Source organism: Felis catus, chromosome A1, assembly GCF_018350175.1.
Source record: "Felis catus isolate Fca126 chromosome A1, F.catus_Fca126_mat1.0, whole genome shotgun sequence".
NCBI classification, from domain to species: Eukaryota; Metazoa; Chordata; class Mammalia; order Carnivora; family Felidae; genus Felis; species Felis catus.
In genome coordinates, this window is record NC_058368.1 from 114,586,948 (window position 1) to 114,613,020 (window position 26,073).

The window sequence follows — 26,073 nt, forward strand, 5'->3', positions numbered from 1 at the left end:
TATCTGGAATAATTTTTTTTTAATGTGGAAAAGTAATAACCATTAGATTTACCATTTTAACCATTTAAAGTGTTCCAATACTGTAGTATTTAGTACATCCACAATGTTACACAAGAATCACCACTTTCTAGTGGTGATTTTCATCACCCCAGAAGGAAACTCCATATCCGTTAAGCACTCCTAGAATAATTTTTATTTGCCATGTTTTAAAATGAATGTTTAATGGTATACTACTACTACTACCTGAAGGTTGATTTTAAATGTTCAAACCCACCTGTGGATGAATGTTTCCCTCTTTGTATAATATATATGAAAGTGATCCTCCCCTTCTTTATGCACACACCTTTTATTTACATGCAGAAGTTAACATTAACAAGGTGAAAAAAAGGAAAATTTTTTTTCATTCTCCAATTTGTTAGGCTGAATGCTTTTGTTTGGTGGGTGTATCAGTATCTAAACTTTTCTTGTTTGGAGGCTTGTTAGATCCTAATGATAACAGAAGGGTTCAGTAATGAGTGCTTTGTAATTCAACATCTTTTTTTTAAACATCTTTTATTTTGAGAGAGAGTGAGTGAGCACGAATGTGGAAGGGGCAGAGAGAGAGAAGGAGACACAGAATCTGAAGCAGGCTCCAGACTCCCGAGCTGTCAGCACAGTCTAACGTGGGGCTCGAACCCACGGACCGTGAGATCCTGACCTGAGCTGAAGTCGGGCACTTAACCGACTGAGTCACCCAGATGCCCTGATAATTTAACACCTTTAGGTCTAACTTTAATTGAAGTAGATACTCAACTTTTAGATTGATTTGGACGCATAAATAAATGGCCAAATTCTAAAAGGGTCCATCTTGGGGAGTTTCAGACTAAGAAAGAGAATATTTTTCCTTGTTATGGGGCAGAAGTCACTTTTGTAAAATGGGCAGTTAGTTTAAATAAATCGAAACTTTGACAGTAGCTAAGATCATTGAGGGAGATTAATACAACAGGGTCACTAGGTACATTTCAGAGTAAAAGCTAGTATCTGTCTGTTCAGGAATCCTTTTCTCCAATTCCTGGTAGAATCTTCCATTTCCAATAGAAACTGAGAATCCTACACAGCCTCCTAGTACTGTGACAGCCAGTTGGCTAAGAGTCAAGGGAGTGGCAGGGTGAGTGACATCCTGCTGTCTATAGCTCACCTTGTTAAAGATGCCCTCTGTGTGGTCTGTGGCAGGTGTCATCTCTAACACTGGTAAAAATCTAGTTATAAGAGCAGTTTTCATGGAATTGTAGGGGAGAAAAGTTGATTTGACCCACAAGAAATGTTGGCCTAGGCCCAGGAAAGAGGTGGTAAGGTTGTCAAGAGAAACTAGAATTACTAATTCAGGCTATCTTCTTTTCAGAATTCAAGAAGTACTGTTCTGGCCTCTTCTGGATTTGGAGCATCTCTCCCAAGTTCATCACAACCTTTGACTTTTGGAAGTGGAAGGAGCCAGTCCAATGGGGTTCTAGCCACAGAGAATAAACCTTTGGGTTTCTCTTTTGGCTGTAGCTCTGCACCAGAGTCTCAGAAAGACTCTGATCTCTCCAAAAACTTGTTTTTTCAATGCATGTCCCAAACTTTACCCACCAGTAACTACTTCACTACCGTTTCAGAGAGTTTGGCTGATGATTCCTCCAGTCGAGACTCATTCAAACAAAGCCTTGAGAGCCTGTGTAAAGGCAGATCGGCTCTTGGAGCAGACACTAAATCAGGCTCTAAAGCTGGCAGCTCTGTGGACCGGAAGGTGCCTGCAGAGTCCATGCCCACCCTCACGCCAGCCTTCCCACGGAGCCTCCTAAACGCCCGCACCCCAGAGAGTCATGAAAATCTATTTTTACAACCCCCTAAACTATCCCGAGAAGAGCCCTCTAACCCTTTCCTAGCATTTGTGGAGAAAGTTGAACATAGCCCTTTCAGCAGCTTTGCATCTCAGGCATCAGGTAGCTCTTCCTCTGCTACCACTGTCACCTCTAAGGCAGCACCCAGCTGGCCCGAGGCTCACTCTTCTACAGATTCGGCATCTTTAGCAAAGAAGAAAACCCTCTTCATCACAACTGACTCCTCCAAACTGGTGTCTGGTGTTCTGGGCTCAACTCTTACCACCGGGGGTCCAAGCCTCTCTGCCATGGGGAATGGCCGCTCCAGTTCACCCACCAGCAGCCTCACCCAACCCATTGAGATGCCTACTCTCTCCTCCAGCCCCACAGAGGAGAGGCCAACTGTGGGGCCTGGGCAACAGGACAATCCCCTCCTCAAAACCTTTAGTAACGTCTTTGGCAGGCACTCAGGCAGCTTTCTGTCCTCCCCAGCAGATTTTTCACAGGAGAACAAAGCTCCTTTTGAAGCTGTGAAAAGGTTCTCACTGGATGAGCGAAGCTTGGCTTGCAGACAGGACTCGGACTCCAGTACCAACAGTGACCTATCAGATTTGAGCGACTCTGAGGAGCAGCTGCAGGCCAAGACTGGCCTGAAGGGGATTCCAGAGCACCTGATGGGGAAGCTGGGCCCCAATGGGGAGCGCAGTGCTGAGCTATTACTGGGCAAAGGCAAAGGGAAGCAGGCCCCGAAGGGCCGGCCACGGACCGCCCCCCTGAAAGGTGATCTTGCTGGGCTTATTCATGGGCTTGGCTCTGGCACTGGCTTCGAATGCCTATTGTGGTCTTGGGCAGCAGAAGCCCTTTCTTTGATGGAAAGTTCTGTAATCACATAGAATAACATGGCCAAAAGGGCCTATTAGAGGCCCCTCATCAGACCTGTTGGTTCAGGGCAGGATTGCATCTAAACCCCAACACTGTAAGAAGGATATCTACCTGTATAATGAGGACAGAGAAAGGGAAGACCCCTGATACTCCTTTCAGTCAAGAGTTCTTTCCCGGTGTTTTTCTCATCCCTTTCTGCTTCTCTTTGGCCCATCCTCTTTAATTTACTTTAGAGGAATTACTGAGTACTGGACTCTGTTCTCACATAGCAGCCTTTCATAGACTTAATTAGGCAAAAAGAATCACCCCTCAAATTTACTTCTCTCTGTTACATGTATCAGGTTTTAACACCTCTTCCAAAAGCCATTACCTCCTATGCTGTGAGCTTCTAGCCCAGAAATGTGTAAGGGCAAGCGTCCATTACTATTGTCATTAGGAATTGGTACCATGGGGGCCCAACAGTCTGTGATTAGTAGAACAGTCGTATCCTGAGAGTCTAGAGGCAAGTGGCTACCTTCTGCCTTCTTGGGTTTTCCTCACCCATACCAGAGTTGTTTCCTTGTAATGGGGCAATGCCCACAAATTCTCCATGGTCCTTAGCTTCCTTTTGAAGTCTCTTGGCTCCCTCCCTTTCTGTCACGGCTGGACATGAGGCACACAAGCCCAGCTATGGCAAGGAGCAATGACCCAGGTCAGGACAAGAATTCATCCCCAAGAGGATTATGTTATTGGGTCTCATTAATATCAATCATGACCAACCGTTTCTCCTTCCCTTGCCACAGTTGGCCAATCAGTGCTAAAAGATGTGAGCAAGGTGAAGAAGCTGAAGCAGTCTGGAGAGCCCTTCCTGCAGGATGGGTCATGCATCAATGTAGCTCCTCACCTGCACAAGTGTCGGGAATGCCGCCTGGAGCGGTATCGGAAGTTTAAAGAACAGGAGCAAGATGATTCCACTGTGGCCTGCCGCTTCTTTCACTTCCGGAGGTACCCAAAGCTGCCTGTCTCCTTCCCACTTTCCATTAGTGATATACAACTCCCACTCTCTGAATCTGTAAGCATATGTCCAGTCTATTCCTTGTTTTTCTTAACCTGTTTGCTCTTGAGTCTTTGCTGAGGCTCTATCCATAGTAGCCATTCAGTTTGGATTGTGAAGTGACATGTGGCTTTGTCCTTAGGGAACTGAACAGCTCAGCCGCTGGCCCCTGAACTACATTGAGTCATTCCTAATTTGGATTCCATTTGAAACCAGTGGTAGAAGCAGAGGATGCTCTTTTGTATTATGGATGTGTCTGACCCTTTATTCCTCTACAGTGCTAGAGTAACTTGAGTCTCAGGGAGAAGGGCAAGTAAGATGAGGAGATACTGTGAAGTGTCTTTGGAATAGATATAACTGATGAAAATCCTGGGAGTATCCCCTGCTTTTACCAAACAGCAGATAGTCACTTTTTTCTGCTTGATAAACTTAGAAGAAGAATTTCTTCTAAACAATCTTCCAAGAAATCTTAATTTTTAAGATACAGAAATCCAAATGATTTATTCACATAGTGTAGCTTCACTTATTCTGCAAATGTTTACTGAGCACATACTCTGTGCCAGCCATCGTTGTAGGCATTGAGGATTAAACACTGTATAAAACCATAAAAATCTAGCCCTTCAGAGGTTTGCTGAGGAGGCAGACAATAAATAAGGAAAAGAGATTAAATGTATGGCATGTTAGCTGTTAATAACTGAGAAAAATAAGGACAGGAAAGAGGATTGAACTGTGGGGAGGTTAGAAAGCCTACAGTTTGGGGGGGGGGTTGTTTTTGTTTTTTTGAGAGAGAGCATGTGCATGTGAGCGAGGGAGAGGCAGAGGAAGTGGGGCACAGAGGATCCAAACCAGGCCATGTGCTGATAGCAGTGAGCCCAATGCGGGGCTCGAACTCACGAACCACAAGATCCCGACCTGAGCCAAAGTCAGACACTCCACTCACCGAACCACCCAGGCGCCCCTAGAGAGACTATAGTTTAAATAGGATGACTTGAGAAGATAAGTAAGACTTGAGTAAAGACATGAAGGAGGTGAGGGAGTGGACCACGCATGTCTCTGAGAGACAAGTTTTCCGGGTAGAGGGCACAAGGGCAACTGTCCTGAGGTTGGAATATTCCTGGTGTGTTCGTGGACCTAGGGTGGCTAAAATACAGAATGGGGGCAGGGGAATTGAGGTCACAAAATTAATGATGAGTCCATATTTTAAAGGACTAATATAAGGGCCTTGGCTTTTGTGCTGAATAAGAAGTCATTGGAGGTTTTGAGTTGATGAGTGACGCTGAGGAATGTTTTAAAGGATCACTGTGACTACCTTACTGAGGATAGATTATATTGAAGCAAAGGCAGGAGCAAAGAGAAATTAGGAGGCTGTTGGAATTATCCAGGTGAGAATGACAGTAGCTTAGTGATGGAAGTGATGAGTCCAGTTGGATTAAGGATATATTTTGAAGGTAGAACTCACAGGATTTTCTGATTGATCAGATGTGGAGCATGAAAGAAGAAATGGATTCTACAGCTTTTGACCTGAAAACTGGAAAAATGGGACTGCAATTTACTGATAAGGAGATTCCTTAGGGAAAAGCGGGTTTGGGGAAGAAAATGGGAACTTTTAATTTGGGCATGTAAAATTTGAGATGCCTATTAGATTTCTAGATTGAGGGGCACCTGGGTGGCTCTGTCGGTTGAATGTCCCAACTTTTGATTTTGGCTCAGGTCATGAAATCAGGGATTGTGGGTTAGGGCCCCACATCAGGCTCCATGCTGACAGGGCAGAGCCTGCTTGGGATTCTCTCTCTCTCCCTCTCTCTCTGCCCCTCCTCTGAATTAACTAACTAACTCTCTCTCTCTCTCTCTCTCTCTCTCTCTCTCTCTCTCTCTCTCTCTCTCTCTCTCTCTCAAAAATAAATGAATAAACTTAAAAAAAAAAAAAAGATTTCTAGATGGAGATGTTGAAAGGGCAGCTGGAAACTCAACTCTAGAGTTGAGGGGAAAAGTCCAGGCAGATAAAAATTTCGATGTCATCAGGTATTTAAGCCTAATTGAGATTACTGAAGGAGTCCAAATGTAGACAAAGAAGAAAAGCATTCCTAGGACCGAGTCCTGGAGTTCTCCCACATTGACAGATGGGAAAGATGAGGAGGAGCTAGTAAAGGCAGCTAAGAAAGAACAGCCAGTAAGGTATCCTGGAAGGCAAGTGAAGAAAGTATTTCCAGGAAGGAATAATGAACTCTGGCAAATACTGGGGATTGGGTCAAGCCAGATGAGAACAGAAAGTGACCGTTGGATTTAATGAGGGGTAATGACCTTGTCAAAAAATGGTTTTGGTATGTTGGTGAGGGAAAGCCTGATTGGAGTGGAGTAAGAAAATGAAAGGGAAGAGGAGCTGGTAACAATCAGTATAGACAACTCGGTCAAGAAACATTGCTCTTACAAGCAGATAAATGGAGGGGGGTGTGGGATCGAGAGGATTTTTGAGATAGAAAATTCTTAGAGAATTTTTGAGATAGTTTAAATACAAGAATGATTCAGTAGAGAGGAAGATAGATGATGTAGAAGAAAGAATATGTGGAGGGCTGCCTACGTGAGAGGATGTAGAGCATAGGTGGAGAGATTGGTCTTCGCTGGGATCCTAGTTCATTCCTAGCAGCAGCACGTCAGATGGAACATGGGCCCAGTTGCAGGAAGGCATGGTAGTATGGTGTTGGGAACTTGGGGGACATCTCTTCTGACTCCTTGTATTTTCTCCATGGAATGCATAACAAGGTCCTCATGAGAGAATTATATTGGAGGTTAGAAAAGAAAAGAGAAGCTTTTCTAGGAGAGGCATCTAGGAGAGGGCGTGCACCAGGAAACTGTTGTAACTGGAAGGCAACATGAAGGGCTCAGCTGACATAGTTAGACGTGAATTTCAAATGAGACAATGAGCATGGCTGTTTTCCTCTGGTCACATTCAGTGGTGTGGGTGCACACCACTCAGGTGGATAGAGAAACTGAAAGATGTTTCTTGACACAGCTTTTTAAAGAACCCAGACATATTAAGTGTTAATAATAAGCCTTTCTACTATTGTAGAGAACGTATACTGTGTTGGTCAAATAGGGTGAAAATTCGTTTTTATTTTTATTTTTTTGTTTTGTTTTTATTTTTTGAAAATTAGTTTTTAAACAAAATTTGGGGGCACCTGGCTGGCTCAGTTGGATAAGCGTCTGACTCTGGCTCAGGTCATGATATCATGGTTGGTGAGTTCAAGCGCCACATCGGGCTCTGTGCTGACAGCTCGGAGCCTGGAACCTGCTTCAGATTCTGTGTCTCCCTCCGTCTCTGCTCCTCCCCCGCTACACTCTGTCTCTCTCTCTGTCTCAAAAATAAATAAACATTAAAAAAATAGATAAATAAAATTTGGAGGGATGCCTGTGTGGCTCAGCCAGTTAAGCATCTGACTCTTGATGTTGGCTCAGGTCATGATCTCACAAGCCTCACATCAGGCTCTGTGCTCACGGCGTGGAGCCTCCTTGGGATTCTTTTTTCTCCCTATCTCTGCCCGTATCTATCCCTCTAACATTCTTTCTTTCTCAGAATAAATGAATAAACTTAAAAAAAATTTTTTTCCTTTTTTTTTTTTTTTTTTTACGTTTATTTATTTTTGAGACAGAGAGAGACAGGGCATGAACGGGAGAGGGTCAGAGAGAGAGAGGGAGACACAGAATCTGAAACAGGCTCCAGGCTCTGAGCGGTCAGCACAGAGCCCGACGGGGGGCTTGAACTCACGAACCGCAAGATCATGACCTGAGCCGATGTCGGACGCTTAACCGACTGAGCCACCCAGGTGCCCCTTTTTTTTTCCCTTTTTAAATATGTCTGCACCCAATGTGGGGATGGAACTCATAAACCCAAGATCAAGAGTCACATGCTTTTCTGACTGAGCTAGCCAGGTGCCCCCCTAGGGTGAAAATTCTTAATGCACTCTAATGCCTTTTAAGGCTCATTTAATTTTTGTAGATCCTAGGCTTTTAGGTGTGTTTTAGTTTGCATGGCTGCTATTTACCATGTATTTGATTATCTGCCTTCCTATCTCAGGTTGATCTTCACTCGAAAGGGAGTACTCCGTGTGGAGGGGTTTCTGAGTCCCCAGCAAAGTGACCCTGATGCCATGAACCTGTGGATTCCCTCTTCCTCCCTTGCAGAAGGAATAGACCTAGAAACCTCAAAATACATCCTGGCCAACGTTGGGGACCAGTTCTGCCAGCTCGTGATGTCAGAGAAAGAGGCCATGATGATGGTGGAGCCACATCGTAAGACACCCACTTCCTTGTCTTCCAGGCACTTCTATTTGGGAACTTGTATTTTCTGTTACGTCACAGGAGTAGAAGGAGTGACAAATGGCATTCTCTGTGGACAAATTAAGACTGATAAGACTTCTCTTTGTAGCAAACTAAGGAGCTGAGGCTCTAACTATATCCAGCAGACATTATTCCTTCCTTGATCCCTGTCTGGGTTTGGGTCACTCTAAATACTTTGAGTTTGCTTTGAACCTATTTGTATTAGTAAGTGATATTATGTGGTTTGTGAGTAGATGAAGTGCTAGTGGGTATGGTGTTTCATACCTAGAACCCGCTGTTATTCAGACATTGATGATGTTTCCATATCTGTGAGATACTGTACCCTATTTCTACACCAAGGAAAATTCTCCCAAGACATTATACCCTACATTTCAAGTGAAGAATCCTCTTATTTCAGACTCCCCCACATTGACATTTTTACAGTATCTTTAAGTAACAACATGTGGCATTTATATCATTGACACTTGTTTAGAAATATTAACAATTCCATCTATTTTGTTTCTCTTACATTTATAGAAACACTAACTTCTTGCATCTTTGAGTTTGATTGCTGGACAAAACAGTTTGAGGAGCAGTCAGTGGATCTGTAGTCTTTTACTGTTATTCAGGATGATCAATGCCAACAATATCCCTCTTCCTCTTTCCACCAGAGAAAGTGGCATGGAAGCGAGCAGTGCGTGGTGTGCGGGAGATGTGTGATGTATGTGAAACAACTCTCTTCAACATCCACTGGGTTTGTCGCAAATGTGGATTTGGGGTCTGCCTTGACTGTTACAGGCTCAGAAAAAGCCGTCCGCGCAGTGGTGAGCAAATATTGTCCTGTTCAATTCTAAAGGTAACCTGTCATTGGAGGTATGGGACTTGAAGCAAGAATGGGTTTGTGCCCCCATTTTAGCTGCTTAGCTTCACTCATTTTTGTTGCATTATGAGGCCTTATGGTTGCCAGTATTCCAGCCTAACTGGGAAGGCTAAAACAATCCAAGGAGAGTTATTCTTCATCTTCCCTTGTGTGTGTTTTTTTTTTTTTTAACAGCATCTTTATTGAGATATAATTCACATGCCATAAAATTCACCCTTTTAAATTGTACAATTCAAAAGTTTCTAGTATATTCTCAAGGTTGTGCAACCATTTCCACTATCAAATTTCACTTTTGTCATTCCAAAAAAAAATGTAACCTGTAGCACTAACTCCCTATTTTTCTCCCTCTCCTCAACCCTTGGTAACCATTAATCTTCTTACTGTCTCACCTCTCCCTGTTCTGTACATGTCATATAAATGGAATCATATGATATTTGGCCTCCTGTGACTTGACTTCTTTCTCTTTAGCATACTGTTTTAAAGCTTCATCCATGTGATAGCACGTATCATTAACTGATTCTTTTGTGTTGCCAAATAATATTCCATTGTATGGGTATATTATATTTTGTCTATCCATTCATTAGTCAGTGGACATGTAGGTTGTGTCTGTTTTGAGCTATTATGAAAAGTCCACTATGAACATTTGTGTTCATAGGTTTCATAGTTGTGTGAACATAGGTTTTCATTTCTTTTGAGTATATACCTAATGGATTTTATGTGTTATATGGCAGTCCTATGTTTTTAATTCTTTCAGAAACTGCCTAGTTGTATTCCATAGTAGCTACATCATTTTATAATCCCACTAGCAATGCACAAGGCTTCCAGTTTTTCCACGTCTTTGCCAATGCTTATTATTGTCTGCCTTTTAGGTTATAGCCATCACAGTGGCTATGAAGTAGTCCCTGTTTCATTGTGTGATTCTCATTTGCATTTCCCTGATGACTAATGGTGTTGACCGTCTTTTCATGTGCTTGTTGGCTGTATTCATCTTTGGAAAAAGGCTATTCAAATCCTGTGCTTCCTTTTTTCCTTGCTTTATCTTACTACTTGGCCCTTAACCTCATTCTTCCCTCTTCAGAGATATTGTGCAACCATTGGAACATGGTGGTTTAGAGGTATGCAACTGGGATTTGAATCCTACTTCCACATCTTTTACACCACCTGTGGTATCTTAGGCTATTTTCTTAATCCCTCAGAGCTTCAGTTTCCTTATCTATAAAACAAAGATAATATGAGTATTTCTCTCACAGCATTGTTGTGAGGATTAAATGAGATCATGTACTTGAAATGGTTAGCACAGGGCCTGCAATCTACTAAGTACTATGTGTTATGTAGCTATTAGATCTTCCACTTCTGCCCACGAAAGATTAACTTCTACAGAAATTGCCCTCCTGCCATAAACAATAAGAAAACCAGACTAAATATATGAAATCATGGATTTAAACATTGGACAGCAGGCAGCATGAGTCTGTCTCTTAAGAGAAGAGAAGAAACAAGGCACATCCTACAATTGCTCCCGTTTACTGCCCGCAGGCAGTTTCCAGGCTGTAGTAGAGGGAAAAGCAACTACAACAGTTTGACAGTCTCACTGAACTGAAAAAGAGATAAGAGTCTAAGAAGAGTGAGGCAGAGTGCTGAAGACGTTAGAACTGCAGAGAGATCACCTCAGTTTTTGGCTCTGTAGTGATCTGCACACACATGAGGTGAAACTCCTTAAGGCCCAAAAAGGAACTTTCAGAAAGCAATTGATTGAATAATTTCCAGAACTTACCATTTGTATTGCCACGAGCCAGACTGGAAAGACTGGATAAGAGTGCACAAGGGTCACGTTTTAGCAGTGGGACTAATGTAGTCCCAGAATAATGGCTGCTGTGGAGATGCCATAACAAAGTGTAAAGCAAGCCTTGGAGGGATCAAACTGATCTGCAGGTTACTTAACTATGCACCAGACTAAAATCAAACATTCTTTAAAGGATTACAACAAAATCCAGTACTCTGAAACATTAAAGTCACAAAGCTCTGCATTCAATCAGGAAAAATCAGGGTATGAGTAATAATCAGCTAAATGGCTGGCTCATTTGGTAGAGCCAAGGTCTTGAGTTTGAGCCCCACAACGAGGATAGAGTTTACTTAAAAAAAAAAAAAAAAAAGCATAATCAGGTGTGAGTCTCTTAAGTAAATGGTGCTGAGAACCCTAGACAGCTACATGCAAAGGAATGAAACTGGACTACCCTCTTACCCCATACACAAAAATAAACTCAAAATGGATTAAAGAATTAAATGTGAGACCCAAAACCATAAAACACCTGTAAGAAAACACAGGCAGTAATCTCTTGGGCACTGGCCATAGCAACATTTTTCTGGATATGTCTCCTCAGGCAAGGAAAACAAAAGAAAAATAAATGAAAGCTTTTGCACAGCGAAGGAAACCACCAACAAAACAAAAAGGCAACCTTCTGAATGGGAAAAGATATTTGATATTTGCAAATGATATATCCAATAAAGAGTTAATATCCAAACTAGAATACTTACACAACTCAACACCAAAAAAAAAAAAAAAAACAAAACAAAAAACTAAAACTGCCCGATTAAAAAGTGGGCAGAGGACCTGCATAGACATTTTTTCAAAGAAGACCTACAGATGGCCAAAAGATACATGAAGACACGCTGCACATCACTCTCATCAGGTAAATGCACATAAAAACTACAATGAGATACCACCTCACACCTGTCAGAATGGCTAGTATCAAAAAGACAGGAAATGACAAGTGTTGGGGAGGGTGTGGAAATAAAAGGAACGGTTGTGCATTGTTGGTGGCAATGAAAATCTGTGTAGCCACTGTGGAAACAGTGTGGAAGTCTCTCAAAAAATAAAATACAGAAATGCAATCCAGTAATTCCACTACTGGGTAATTACTCAAAGAAGATGGAAACACTAATTCAAAAAGATATATGCACCCCTATGTTTACTGCACTGTTATTTACAACAGGCAAGATATAGAAGTAGCCTAAGTGTGTATATACATGTATACACCTACATATACATTATGGAATATTACTTGGCCATAAAAAACTATGACATCTTGCCGCTTGCAGCAACAGAGATGGACATACAGGGTATTACACTAAGTGAAATAAAGATACCATATTTTTCACTTACATGTGGAATCTAAAAAACAAAACGGGGGTGCCTCTCTGGCTCAGTCACTAGAGCACGCATGTCTTGATCCTGGGAACATGAGTTCACGCTCCACGTTGGGCATAGAAACCACTTTAAAAAAATAGGGGTGCCTGGGTGGCTCAGTCGGTTAAGCATCCAGCTTTTGCTCAGGTCATGATCTCATGGTTTGTGAGTTCAAGCCCCACATTGGGCTCTCTGCTGTCAGTGCAGAGCCCGCTTCACTTCCTCTGTCTCCCTCTCTCTCTGCTCCTCCCCTATTCTTGCTTTCTCTCTCAAAAATGAAACTTTAAAAAAAATAAAAATTAATTAAAAAAAAACAAGACAAACTCATAAATGCAGAAAACAAACTAGTGATTGCCAGAAGGGAGGCAATGGGGGTGGGGCGAGTGAAATACGTATCAGGGATTAAGCAGTACAAACTTCCAATGATAAATAAGTCAAAAGGATGGAAAGTATGGCACAGAGAATATAGTCAATAATATTGTAATGACATTGTATGGTGATATATGGCAACTACATTTATTATAGTGAGCATTTCATAATGTATAGAATTGTCAAATCACTGTGTTGTACACCGGAACTACTTTAGTATGTTAACTGTACATGTCAACTATACTTTAGTGATAAAGTTTTGTTAAATAAAAGAATAATCAAGTATGCAAAAAAGAATGTGACCAATAATCTGGGGGAAAGAAACATTCAATAGAAACACATCCAGAAATCACAGTGATGATAGAATTACTGTAAAAAGGCCTTAAAGCAGCAATTATAAATCATATGAATATATTTAAAGACATAAAGGGAAGAGCGCCTGGGTAGCTCAGTCAATTGAGCATCCGACTCTTGATTTCAGCTGGTTGAACATCCGACTCGATTTTGGCTCAATTCATCATCTCACGGTAGTGAGATCAAACCCCATGTTGGGCTCTACACTGGGCATGGATTTTCCCCCTCCCTCTGCCCCTTCCTCACTCAAGCACATGCTCACTCACTCTCCCTCTCCCTCCATCTCTCTCTCTCTCTCTCTCTCTCTCTCTCTCTCTCTCTCTCAAAAAATAAAAATAAATACATAAAGGGAAATATGAGAGAAATAGAAAATACATAAAAGACCCAAATAAATGGTCTAGAGATTAAAAAATCCCCCAAAAATTATACTAGGTGGGATTAATGGCAAATTAGATACTGGACAAGAAGCTGAATTTAAAGATGTAACAATAGAAACTATCCAAAACTAAGCACAAAGAGAAGAAAGACTTAAATTTATAAGTTAAAGAGTGCCTTGTTTATGTATAGGAAATATCAGGCAGCCTGCCAGAACTTTAACTAGAGTTTCAGAAAGAGAAATGGTCAGAGAGCAGATACAAAAAATACCTGAAAAATTCCAAAAATTTTCCAAATTTGATGAAAAAGCTATAAAACCACAAATCAACAATAAATCTCAAATAGAAGAAGCATGGGCACATGGGTGGCTCAGTTGGTTAAACATCCAACTTTGGCCCAGGTCATGATCTCATAGTTTGTGTGTTTGAGCCTCTTGTCAGGCTCTGCTGACAGCTCAGAGCCTGGAGCCTGCTTCCGATTCTGTGTCTCCCTCTTTCTGTGTCCCTCCCCTGCTTGCACTCTGTCTCTCTTTCTCAAAAATAAACATTTTTTAAATTAAAAGAAAACCACACCAAAGCACATCATTACCCACCTTACTGAAAAGCAATAAGGAGAAAATCTGAAAATCACAAGAGGGAAAAAAAGTACTTTATATATACAAACTAACAAAGATGACAGCCAAGTTGTCAGAAACGCTCTTCCACTGAAGACAACGGAACAGCATCTTAAAGTGCTGAAAACCAATTATTAACGTAAAATTCATACCTAGTGAGAATATCTTCAAAAACGAGAGTGAAATAGTCTTTCAGACAAAGAAAAGCTGGTAGAATTCATCACCAGCAGATTCACAGTGCAAACAAAGGTAGTTATTCAAGGGGAAAAAAAGATACAGTAAGGAAATTTGGATTTACACAAAGGAATGAAGAACATCTATGGGTAAATATGTGACTACATATAAAAGACTTTTTCTTATTTTTAAACTTTTTAAAAGATAATTGTTTAAAGCAAAAGTAACAAAGTAATTTGGGACTTATAATGTGTAAAATTAGGGGTGCCTGGGTGGCTCAGTTGGTTAAACGTCCAACTTCGGCTCAGGTCATGATCTCATGATTTGTGGGTTCAAGCCCCGCATTGGGCTCTTTGCTGATAGCTCAGAGCCTGGAGCCTGCTTTGGATTCTGTCTGTCTGTCTTTCTGTCTGTCTGTCTCTCTCTCTCTCTCTCTCTGCCTCTCCCCTGCTTGCACTCTGTCTCCCTCAAAAATAAACATTAAAAAATTTTTAAAAATGTGTAAAATTAAAATATGTAATAGCACAAAGGAAAGGAAGGGGAAATGGAAGAATATAAGAATCTTGGGGCACCTGGGTGGCGCAGTCAGTTGAGCATCCGACCTCAGCCAGATCACGATCTCGCGGTCCGCGAGTTCAAGCCCCGCGTCAGGCTCTGGGCTGATGGCTCAGAGCCTGGAGCCTGTTTCAGATTCTGTGTCTCCCTCTCTCTCTGCCCCACCCCCGTTCATGCTCTGTCTCTCTCTGTCCCAAAAATAATAAACGTTGAAAAAAAAAAAAATCTTACACAGTGTGTAAAGAATGGTATACTATTTGAAGACAGACTGTGGTAAGCTAGAGATACTACAAACCCAAGAACAAACAGTAGCAAATAAAGAGGTGTATATAGCCAGTCAGCCAAAAGTGGAGACAAAGGCAAATCATACAAAAGCAGTTAATTCAAAAGAAGAAGGAAAATGAAACAGTATATACAATACAGATCTGTAGTGTATCTTACATTCAGTTTTCTTGGGGTGGGTAGTATAATTACCAAAAAAAAAAAAAAAATGTCTATAAAGGTCTTGGGAGGGAAGTGATAAAGAAATAAGGGTCGAAAAACACTGAACCTAGGTATAGATGGGAACATCTTACATAATGCAAAAGACTGAATATTTCTCCTTAAGATCAGGAGCAAACAAAAATACCTGTTTTCACAGCTTCTATTCAGCACTGAGCTGGAGTTACTAGTCAGCATGAGAAATAAAAGACAAAAGCATAATGCCATCCCTCCTGCAAAAAGCATATACTGGAATGAAGTAAAAAAAAAATTTAAAATTTATTTATTTTTGAGAGAGAGACAGCAAGTCAGGGAGAGAAGGACGGGACAGAAGATTCGAAGCAGGCTCTACACTGACAGGAGCAAGCCTGATGCAGGGCTCGAACTCATGAGCCGTGAGATCATGACCTGAGCCAAAGTCAGCCATTTAACCAACTGAGCCACCCAGGTGCCCCAAGTAAAATATGTTTTATTCTCAGGTGACATGATCATCTATATAGAAAACCCCAAGGAGGGCTTCCTGCCTGGCTTGGTCGGAAGAGCATATGGCTCTTGATCTGGGGCCATGGGTTTGTGCCCCACGTTGGGTGGGGCGCCTGGGTGGCTTAGTCAGTTAACTCTCTGAATCTTGGTTTCAGCTCGGTTCATGGAATTGAGCTCAAAGAGCTGCGCTGAGCTCTTTGCTGAGAGCATGGAGTCTGCTTGGGATTCTCTCTGCCTCTCCCCTGCTTGCACTCCCTCTCCCTCTCTCTCTCAAATAAACTTAAAAAAAAAAAAAACTTAATAAAGAAAACCCCAAGTAATCTACAAAAAAAGCTACAAGAACTAATAAGTGAGTTTAAGCAAGATTACTGGACAAACAACAAAAATCAATTGTATTTCTATATGCTGTCAATGAGCAACTAGAAATTGAATTTTTAAATTAATATCATTTATAGTAACATCAAAAAACCATGAAGTGCTTAAGGATAAATTCAATTAATAGGTAAGAAACACATGGGGTGCCTTGGTGGCTCAGTTAATTGAGCATCTGTCTCTTGATTTCGGCTCAGGTCATGATCCCAGGGTTGTGGGATGGAACCCAATGTTAGGCTCCGTGTTCAGCGTAGAGCCTGCCTGAAATTCTCTTTCTGTCCCCCACTCACACTGTCTCTCTCAAAAAATAAATTTAAGGGTGCCTAGGTGGCTCAGTTGGTTGAGGGTCTGACTTCAGTTTGGGTCATGATTTCATGGTTCATGAGTTCAAGCACCACGTTGGGCTCTCTGCTGTCACCACAGAACCTGTTTTGGATCTTCTGTCCCTCTCTCTCTCTCTCTCTCTCTCTCTCTCTTTCTCTCTCTCTCTCTCTGCCCCTCCTTTGCTTGCATGTTCTCTCTCAAAAATAAACTTAAAAAAAAAAAGACTAGAATAACAAAAACAATTTTGAGAAAGAAGGCATTTGGAGGATTTATACTATTTCATTTTAAGACTATACAGCTACAGGAATTTAAGGCACTGTGGTAATACAACAGCAGAGATGTACACATATATATAGTCAGCTGATTAGGTAATGAAGGTGCCAAGATAATTCAGTTGGGAAGAGATAGTTCAACAACTGGTACTGGGATAATTATGTATCTGTACTAAATAAAGTGAGCTTTGTTTATTTTTTAGTGTTTATTTTTGAGACAGATAGAGAATGAGTGGGGGAGGGGCACAGAGAGAGGGAGACACAGAATCTGAAGCAGGCTCTAGACTCTGAGCTGTCAGCACAGAGCCTGACGTGGGGCTCAAACTCATGAACCATGAGATCATGACCTGAGCCGAAGTCGGATGGACACATAACTGACTGAGCCACCCAGGCGCCCCAAATGAGCTTTATTTTTACCCACACGATGTATCAAAAGTAAATTGTAGGCCTAACCATAAAAATTTAAAACTACAAAATTTCTAGAAAAAAAAAATTTTTTTGTGTCCTTGGGTTGGATAACTACTTATATGGACACAAAAAGCAAAAGAAAAATTGTTACCAAATTTGAAATATTTTGCTCCTCAAACAACACTTTGAGTAAATGAAAAGACAAGCCACAGATTGGGAGAAAAGATTTGCTGATTGCCTATTTGTTAAAGGACTTGAATCCACCATAAAGAGCTCTCACAACTCAATAAGAAGACAACAACCTGATTTTTAAGTGAGCAAAAGATTTGAACAGATACTTTATCAAAGAAGATAGATCAATGGAAAATAAATGCATTAAAAAAATTACCACTACTGGGGCGCCTGGGTGGCGCGGTCGGTTAAGCGTCCGACTTCAGCCAGGTCACGATCTCGCGGTCCATGAGTTCGAGCCCCGCGTCAGGCTCTGGGCTGATGGCTCGGAGCCTGGAGCCTGTTTCCGATTCTGTGTCTCCCTCTCTCTCTGCCCCTCCCCCGTTCATGCTCTGTCTCTCTCTGTCCCAAAAATAAAATAAAAACGCTGGGAAAAAAAAAAAAAATTACAACTACTCATTTGGAAAAGGAAAAAATAAAACCGTAACAAGAAACCCCTCTACCCACTTAGAAGGCTAGAATTTTAGAAACTGACAGTACCTGGTGTTTCCAAGAATGTGGAGGAACTAGAACTCTTAACAGTTGCTGGTAGGAATGGAAATCGGTACCATCCTTTTGGAAAACGGTATGACCATGTCTTATAAGTTTAAACATAAATTTTCCATATGACCCAGCATCCCACTTCTACATGTTTATGAGAGAAATGAAAATGTGTCCACACATGGGGCACCTGGGTGGCTCAGTTGAGCGTCCGACTGCAGCTCAGGTCATGATCTCACAGCTTGTGAGTTTGAGCCCAGAGTTGGGCTCTGTTGCTGACAGCCCAGAGCCTGGAACCTGCTTTGGATTCTGTGTCTCCCTCCCTCCTTCCCTCCGTCTCTCTCTCTCTCTCTCTCTCTCTCTCTCTCTCTCTCTCTCCCTTCCTCCCTCTCTCCCTTCCTCCCTCCCCTCCCCACGCTCGTGCTTTCTCTCTCTCTTTCTCTCTGTCTATCCATCTCGTAAGTAAACATCAGGGGCACCTGAGTGGCTCTCTTGGTTAGGCGTCTGACTTCGGCTCATGTCACAGTCTCACAGTTCGTGGGTTTGAGCCCTGCGTCAGGCTCTTTGCTGACGGCTCTGAGCCTGGAGCCTTCTTTGGATTCTGTGTCCCCATCTCTCTCTGCCCCTTCCCACTTGTGCTCTGTGTCTCTCTCAAAAATAAATAAACACATAAAATAAATAAACATTTTAAAAAATGAGAAAAGAAAATATGTCCACACAAAAGATTGTACTTGGATGTTAATAGTAGTTTTATTCATAATAGCCCCAAATTGGAAATAATCCAGCTGTTCACCAGCTGGTAAATGGGTAATAAAAATGTATATCCATACCACAGTATAGTATTCAGCCATGAAAGGAAATGAATTGCCAATACATGAACAATATGGATGAATCTCCAATCATGCTAAATGAAATAAATCCAACACAAATGACTATATACTGTATGCTTCCAGTTATATGAAATTCTAGAAAAAGCAAAAATGTTAGTATTAGGAAGTTGACCACTGGTGACCAGGGGTTAAGAAAAGGCTATTGACTTTAAGCAAAGGGCTCGAAGGAACTTTAGGAAGGAAGATGGAAATGTTCTATATTATGATTGTGGTAGTGCTTATGCAGCTGTATACATTCATGAAAATTCTTGGGAGTGCACACTAAATTGTTGGATTTTTTTGTATGTAGATACAATAAATAACAGTAAATCAGTGAAGTAGATTTTTTTGAGTTAGATACTATCTTCTTTGGCTGAAGAGAAAATTGGCCTTTAGGATCTGAAACTCTGACTCACTAAGAGGGATACATCTTATGACCCTAGTAATATAAATAAAGTCGTTTCATTTCTGTTTCAGAGACGGAGGAGATGGGTGATGAAGAAGTTTTCTCCTGGTTGAAGTGTGCAAAGGGGCAGTCCCATGAACCAGAGAATCTCATGCCTACACAGATTATCCCTGGCACAGGTAAGGGAGTTCTTTTTTTTTTTTTTTTTAAAGTTTATTTCTTTTGAGAGAGAGAAAGAGTATGCAAGCAGGAGAGGGGCAGAGAGAGAGAATCCCAAGCAGGCTCTGCACTGCCAGTGCAGAGCCCAACTTGGGGCTTGATCCTATGAACTGTGAGATCCTGACCTGAGTGGAAATCAAGAGTTCGATGCTTAAATGACTGAGCTGCCCAGGCACCCAAAGGAGTTCTTTTTTAAATTTGATGAAAGAGTGGCTCCTGGCTGACTCAGTCAGAGGAGCATGTGGCTGTCGATCTTGGGGTCATGAGTTCGAGCCTCACATTGGGTATTGAGATTACTTGAACAAAAAAACTTAAAAAATAAATAAGTAAATAAATAGGGGCACCTGGTTGGCTCACTCAGTTAAGTGTCTCACTCTTGGTTTAAGCTCAGGTCCTGATTTCTGGGGTTCGTGGGATCAAGCTGCGCATCCGGCTTTGCTCTGACAGCAGGAAGCTTGCTTGAGATTTTCTCTCTCCTTCTCTCTCTGTCCCTCTCCCACTTGCACACTCTATCTCAGAATAAATAAACCTTAAAAATATTTTTACGCAAAGAAAAAATAAAAATACATAAATTTGGTGGAAAAAAGGTTTTTTATTTAGTTGAGGTTTAATTCATACATCATAAGATCTGGTAAAATGGTTTTATCTCAGCCTGATTTTTGTTAAGCTTCCCCAGATTTTTCTGAGTATTTGAATCTTCAGATATGTGTTAGATTCTATGCAGCCATTGCACACACTATGCCTCACCTTTCAGGTTAGAGAAGTTGGTTACTTTTCTACATAACATTTTACATTCCTGTGGTTGGCAGGACCAGAATAGAAAAAAGTCCCACATGCTTCCAGAAAGACCTTTGCTTTTAGGCTTGTAAAAATCCAGCTGAAGGTAAGCAAACCTTTTGAATCCATGAAGGCAGCCTATGAATGGTCATGTTTATGTCACTATTGAAATCATTATTTCAATGATTCCTCCAAAAAGTGTGTTTTCACCTTCCATCCTTACAATAACACACATTGAAGATGATCAATCTACTGCCTATATTCTCCTCCAATGTGACAGAGGGCACTCGTTGAATCCTTTATACCCCAGCGCTTCCAAGCAGAGGGGCTCCCTCAGGGCATTGGTAGGATGCTTGCTCCCTATTGATCTAAGCATTGGTTAAATGTTCACGTTAAGTTTACATTGGTCTGCTTTTTCCCCACTTTTCCTTTTTTTTTTTTTTTTTTTTTAGATATAAGTTAAAGTATATAAATCTCACGTGTACAATTTAAAATGTTTACATGGTCGGGAAGCCTGGGTGGCTCAGTGGGTTGAGGGTCTGACTTCAGCTCAGGTCATGATCTCATGGTTCGTGAGTTCGGGCCCTGCATCGAGCTCTGTGCGGACAGCTCAGAGCCTGGAGCTTGCTTTGGATTCTGTGTTTCCCTCTCTCTCTACCCCTCCCCCACTCACACTCTGTCTCTTTCTGTCAAAAATAAAGAAAACTAATAAAAAAAAATTAAAATGGGGGCGCCTGTGTGGCTCAGTCGGTTAAGCGTCCGACTTCAGCTCAGGTCATGATCTCGCGGTCCGTGAGTTCGAGCCCCGCGTCAGGCTCTGAGCTGACAGCTCAGAGCCTGGAGCCTCCTTCGGATTCTGTGTCTCCCTCTCTCTCTGACCCTCCCCTGTTCATGCTCTGTCTCTCTCTGTCTCAAAAATAAATAAACATTAAAAAAAAAAGAATTAAAATGTTTTACATGCTCTTGAACGGAAGGGAACCTACCCCCTAGAGTTTCTCCTGCAAGACACCTTAATATTTACTGTAACAGGGAGATAGTGTAACTTGTTAAGAGTACACAGAACTTTAGGCTAGTTATACTTGGGTTAAAGTATTAGTACTTCCATTTACCAACTATATGTATTTGAGAAATGATGTTCTATGAGTATCAGTTTCATCATCAAAAATTGAGAGTATGGGGTGCTTGGCTGGTTCATTTGGTGGAGTATAAGACTCTTGATCTTGGGGTTGTGCGTTCAAGTCCCACATTGGGTGTAGAAATTATTTAAAAACTAAAATCCTTAGGGGCACATATCTAGCTCAGTTGGTAGCATATGGCACTCCTTATTTTTATTTTTTTAATGTTTATTAATTTTTGAGAGATGGAGACAGAGCATGAGCGGGGAAGGGACAGAGAGAGAGGGAGACATAGAATCTAAAGCAGGCTCCAGGCTCTGAGCTGTCAGCACAGAGCCCAACGCAGGCTCGAACTCACAAATGGTGAGATCATGACTTGAACTGAAGTCTGATGCTGATTGACAGAGCCACCCTGGTGCCCCGCACATGGGCCTCTTAATCTCAGGTTTGTGAGTTCAAGCCCCATGTTGGGTGTGGAGCCTGCTTAAAAAATGAACTTAAGAAAATAGTCTTTTTTTTTTTTTTTTTTTTTTTGTTAAGTTTGTTTATTTCAAGAGAAAATGGGAGAGGGGCAGAGAGAGAGAGAGAGAGAGAGAAAGAATCCCAAGCAGGCTCCACAGTCAGCACCAGAGCCAGACTCAGGGCTCCATCCCATAAACTGTGAGATCACAACCTGAGCCATAAATCAAGAGTCAGACGCTTAACCGACTGAGTCACATAGGTGCCCTAATAAATAATATCTTTAAAAAAATGTTGAGGGTAATAGCTGCCACCTCATTGAAATGTGGGTAAGGATTGAGGAAGATAATGTAAATGAGATCGTTAGCACAATATCTGGCACATAAAACATTCTGAGGCTTCTGTTGCTCTCTTTCTCCCAGCTCTTTACAATATTGGAGACATGGTACATGCTGCCCGGGGCAAGTGGGGAATAAAAGCAAACTGCCCTTGTATTAGTCGGCAGAACAAATCTGTGTTGAGACCTGCTGTCACCAATGGGATGTCACAGGTAAAGTGGTATGTGTGGGTATGAATGAGAGAAACTTCTCTTCTTAGTACCAGGAAATGCCCCATTTTCACCTGTGTTGTCCTAGGCTACTGTAGGATTCCTGAGGAATTAGGGGATGGAGAAGCCTATCTAGAGAGAACCCCCAAAAAGTTACTCAAGGGATTTTAATTCCCTCCAGCTGGTATGAGTTTCTCTTCATTTGTCTTTAAAACCAATTCAGGCTGGGTTGATAAGTAGCACAATGAGATTCTTTTCATCTTGTCAAGATTTATACCTCAGGGTCCTTGTATAGGTGAAGAGTATAGAAAAGGTTAACAGGAAGGCAGTCCAATATGTGTGCATGGTCCCTGTCCTTGTCATGTTAGGTACTGAGGACAGAAATATGAAGATTGGCCTGCTGAGCTGGGATCATTCTACTCTGAAAACAATCCCAAGCCTCCAGAGAGGCAGTGGTTTGCTCATTGCTCTATCAGAGGTGGAGGTCATTCCGGTTTGATGGTAACTGTTTTGAACAAGAGGCCGTTTTAAACACACACGCACGCGCGCACACGCACACACACACACACACACAGCTAACTTGCTTATATTTGGAGTGCTTTCCAGGAACACTACTAATTCATGGTCTGTAGGAGGTACAGGAATTAAGGTTGAGGGATCTCAAGATATATTTTCAATAGAGTTGACATATTAGAGCAAATCATGTGGAAAATTCAGTAATAGAATAGTAAACATTTATGGAACATTTATGTATGCCAAATACTCTACTAAGCTTTTTGCATATACTATCTCATTTAATCCTCAGAACAGCTTTATGAGGTCACATTTTAATCATCGGTTTACCATTGCAGAAACTGAGCCTCAGGCATGCTAAATAAATATATTTTAATATTTTAAAATAAATTGTATTATTTATTTTTATGTTCACTGATCTTTTCACAGAACCAAGCATAGTTTCTGTCATGTTGTAGGACTCCTTAAATATGTGTTAAATTAATCAATGAATGAAATAGTTTATGAGACAGTTTCAGGTTGTTTTCCCAGACTTTTTTAGTGTCAGTAGCCCTTGCTATGTGTTTGTTTGTTTTTTTTCCTACACAAGAACAGCACTCTAACCATGTTGGCCTTCTGTGCTTTAGCTCCCTAGCATAAACCCTAGTGCCTCTTCTGGAAATGAAACCACTTTCTCAGGCGGAGGAGGAACTGCAGCAGTAACAACATCAGAGACTGACCATGTTCCCAAAGCTGACAGCACTGACATCAGATCTGATGAGTCTCTGAAAGCAGATAGTTCGACTTCAAATAGCAATAGTGAGCTAAAAACCATCAGGCCCCCTTGCCCTGACACAGCCCCACCCTCATCTGCCCTGCACTGGTTGGCGGATTTAGCAACTCAGAAGGCTAAAGAAGAAACAAAAGGTGAGATGAACACAAGCCTCTGCCCTGCCTTTGGGTGGAACCTGGACTTATTCCCGGATTCTTCAAACTCACACATGACCATCCACGTTTATGAAACATGATGCTTGCTTTCTCTGGGTGATCACATAAAATGAGGGAATTGCTTTCAATATTTTTGCAGAAGTGGAGCTTTTTTAAAAAAGACACATGCCTGGGTACCTGAGTGGCTCAGTTGGTAGAGCATCCGATTCTTGATCTCAGGGTGATGAGTTCAAGCCCCACATTGGGCGTGGAGTCTACTTTTAAGAAAATAAAACATAAAACTTCAAAAGAAAAGGCACATGCCTGGGCTGTACCCCAGACCTCTTTAGTCAGAATTGATAGGAGATTTTTATTAACCTTCCATGTGGTTCTGTTATGCAACCAGGGTTGATTTTCCATGGGCCCAAGAGTTGCCTGGGGAATTATTGTAAATAGAGATTCCTGGGCCCCACCAGAACTGTTAAATGACATTCTCTTAGAGTACAAACAGGAATCTCCATTTTTAGTAAACACTCCAGGTGATTCCAGTACAAGTATTCTGAAGACCCCCTTGGAGAAACACTATGTTAGAAAGTGAGGGAGATGAAAGATGGATTGGAACAAAAGGAAATTTGAAATCCAGATCTGGTAAAGGAAGGAAGAAGTAGGAGAGCTTCTCCTTGGCCATGATCCTGCTATAGTCATAACCTTGTCAAGGTTGGCCTGGACAAACTGTATATAGTTTGTGGACCAGGGAAGGGGAAAGTCCTCCTCCCCTCTTGGCTCATTTTTAGGAGTCATTTGCTTGCTGGGTATTACTTGTCATGCCTAATGCTATTCCTGGTTATGTCCTTACAGAAGCAGGGTCCCTGAGGTCGGTGCTCAGTAAAGAGTCTCATTCACCCTTTGGGCTGGACTCGTTCAACTCCACTGCAAAGGTCTCTCCATTGACTCCAAAGCTTTTTAACAGTCTGTTACTGGGTCCCACTGCCTCCAACAACAAAACCGAAGGCTCTAGCCTTCGAGACCTCCTTCACTCCGGACCCGGAAAGCTTCCTCAAGCCCCCTTGGACACAGGCATACCCTTCCCCCCGGTCTTCTCTACATCCTCAGCAGTAAGTGTCCTTTCTACAACTCTAGCCTTTGCTGCTTTTCCAAGGAAGAGCCATCAGAGATCTGATAACTGGATTAGAGTATATATGGGTAATTTGTGTTATCTGTGTTGTCTGTCCAACTGACAAGTTATTTACATCGCGTTTGGGAAATGTTTGAGATCCGTTTAAATAGTGAACCTTTTGTGCCATGTTAAGAAGTCAATAGGGGCGCCTGGGTGGCTTGGTCGGTTAAGCGTCCGACTTCGGCTCAGGTCATGATCTCACGGTCCGTGAGTTCGAGCCCCGCATCGGGCTCTGCTGACAGCTCAGAGCCTGGAGCCTGTTTCAGATTCTGTGTCTCCCTCTCTCTCTGCCCCTCCCCTGTTCATGCTCTGTCTCTCTCTGTCTCAAAAATAAATAAACGTTAAAAAAAATTTTTTTTTTTAAAAGAAGTCAATAGAAATTGAGACATTGAAATTTTCAGTCAGCAGGAATCACTATTTTCTTGACAATAACAGGCATTATTATTTTTTTTAATCTAGACAGTACATTCATACTGCCTTTTCTTGGATATCTATAATAGACACCTAAACCTAACACATCTAAGACCACATGCCTGATCTTCTGCATATAAGCCTCCTCCTCCTGTAGTTTCCTCTCTTGGTCATGAGCAACTGCATTCTTCCAGTTGCTTGGCCAAAAATCTTGGAGTCATTTGGGACTCCCCTCTCTCATATTTCCTATCTAATCTGCCAGCACATCCTTTTAGTCTGATCTTTAAAATGTATGCAGGGGCACCTCAGTGGCTCAGCCATTTGAGCGTCCAGCTCTCAATTTCAGCTCAGGTCGTGATCCCAGGGTCATGGAATCGAGCCCTGCATCAAGCTCTGTGCTGAGCATGGAATCTGCTTAAGATTTTCTCTCTTTCCTTTTGCCCCTCTCGCTCTCTCTCTCTGTCTCTCTCTGTCTCTCTAAAATAAAAAATAACATGTATTCAGAGTCCACCCATTTCTCATTAGCTCCACCACTTCCTCTCTGGTCTGAGCCAACATCCTCTCTTGCCTGCATGTTTGCAGTAAACTTCTTACAGGTCTCCTTTATTTCTTCCCTTTTCCACTCTATAGTCTATTGTCAACACAGCAGCTTGAGTGGTTCTTTTTAAATATGAGTGGTGGGGCGCCTGGGTGGCGCAGTCGGTAGGCGCCCGACTTCAGCCAGGTCGCGATCTCGTGGTCCGTGAGTTCGAGCCCCGCATTGGGCTGTGGGCTGATGGCTCAGAGCCTGGAGCCTGTTTCCTATTCTGTGTCTCCCTCTCTCTCTGCCCCTCCCCCGTTCATGCTCTGTCTCTCTCTGTCCCAAAAATAAATAAACGTTGAAAAAAAAAATTAAAAAAAAATATGAGTGGTTTCATTGACATGATTTTTGTTAGCTCTGCTGAAAATCCTTCAAGGGCCTCCTATTTCTCTGATAATATAAACAGAATCCTTTCAGTGGACAATAATGCTCTAGCTTTATCTGTGCAAGACTTCTTCCTTGCACTTCTCTGA

The 26,073-nt window shown here is 41.9% G+C and overlaps 1 protein-coding gene across 3 annotated transcripts in view; it reads left to right on the top strand.

Moving 5' to 3' along the window:
• The window catches only part of KDM3B (lysine demethylase 3B), a 75,694-nt gene that overhangs the window by 38,093 nt on the left and 11,528 nt on the right, over nucleotides 1-26,073 (top strand). For all 3 annotated transcript variants that reach the window (XM_045059593.1, XM_023255610.2, XM_045059594.1), the window contains 8 exons: nucleotides 1,382-2,618; nucleotides 3,503-3,704; nucleotides 7,826-8,040; nucleotides 8,739-8,891; nucleotides 18,968-19,075; nucleotides 21,889-22,016; nucleotides 23,153-23,432; nucleotides 24,291-24,547. In XM_045059593.1, coding sequence (XP_044915528.1) covers nucleotides 1,382-2,618; nucleotides 3,503-3,704; nucleotides 7,826-8,040; nucleotides 8,739-8,891; nucleotides 18,968-19,075; nucleotides 21,889-22,016; nucleotides 23,153-23,432; nucleotides 24,291-24,547 — 2,580 coding nt within the window. The remainder of the gene's footprint in view (nucleotides 1-1,381; nucleotides 2,619-3,502; nucleotides 3,705-7,825; nucleotides 8,041-8,738; nucleotides 8,892-18,967; nucleotides 19,076-21,888; nucleotides 22,017-23,152; nucleotides 23,433-24,290; nucleotides 24,548-26,073) is intronic.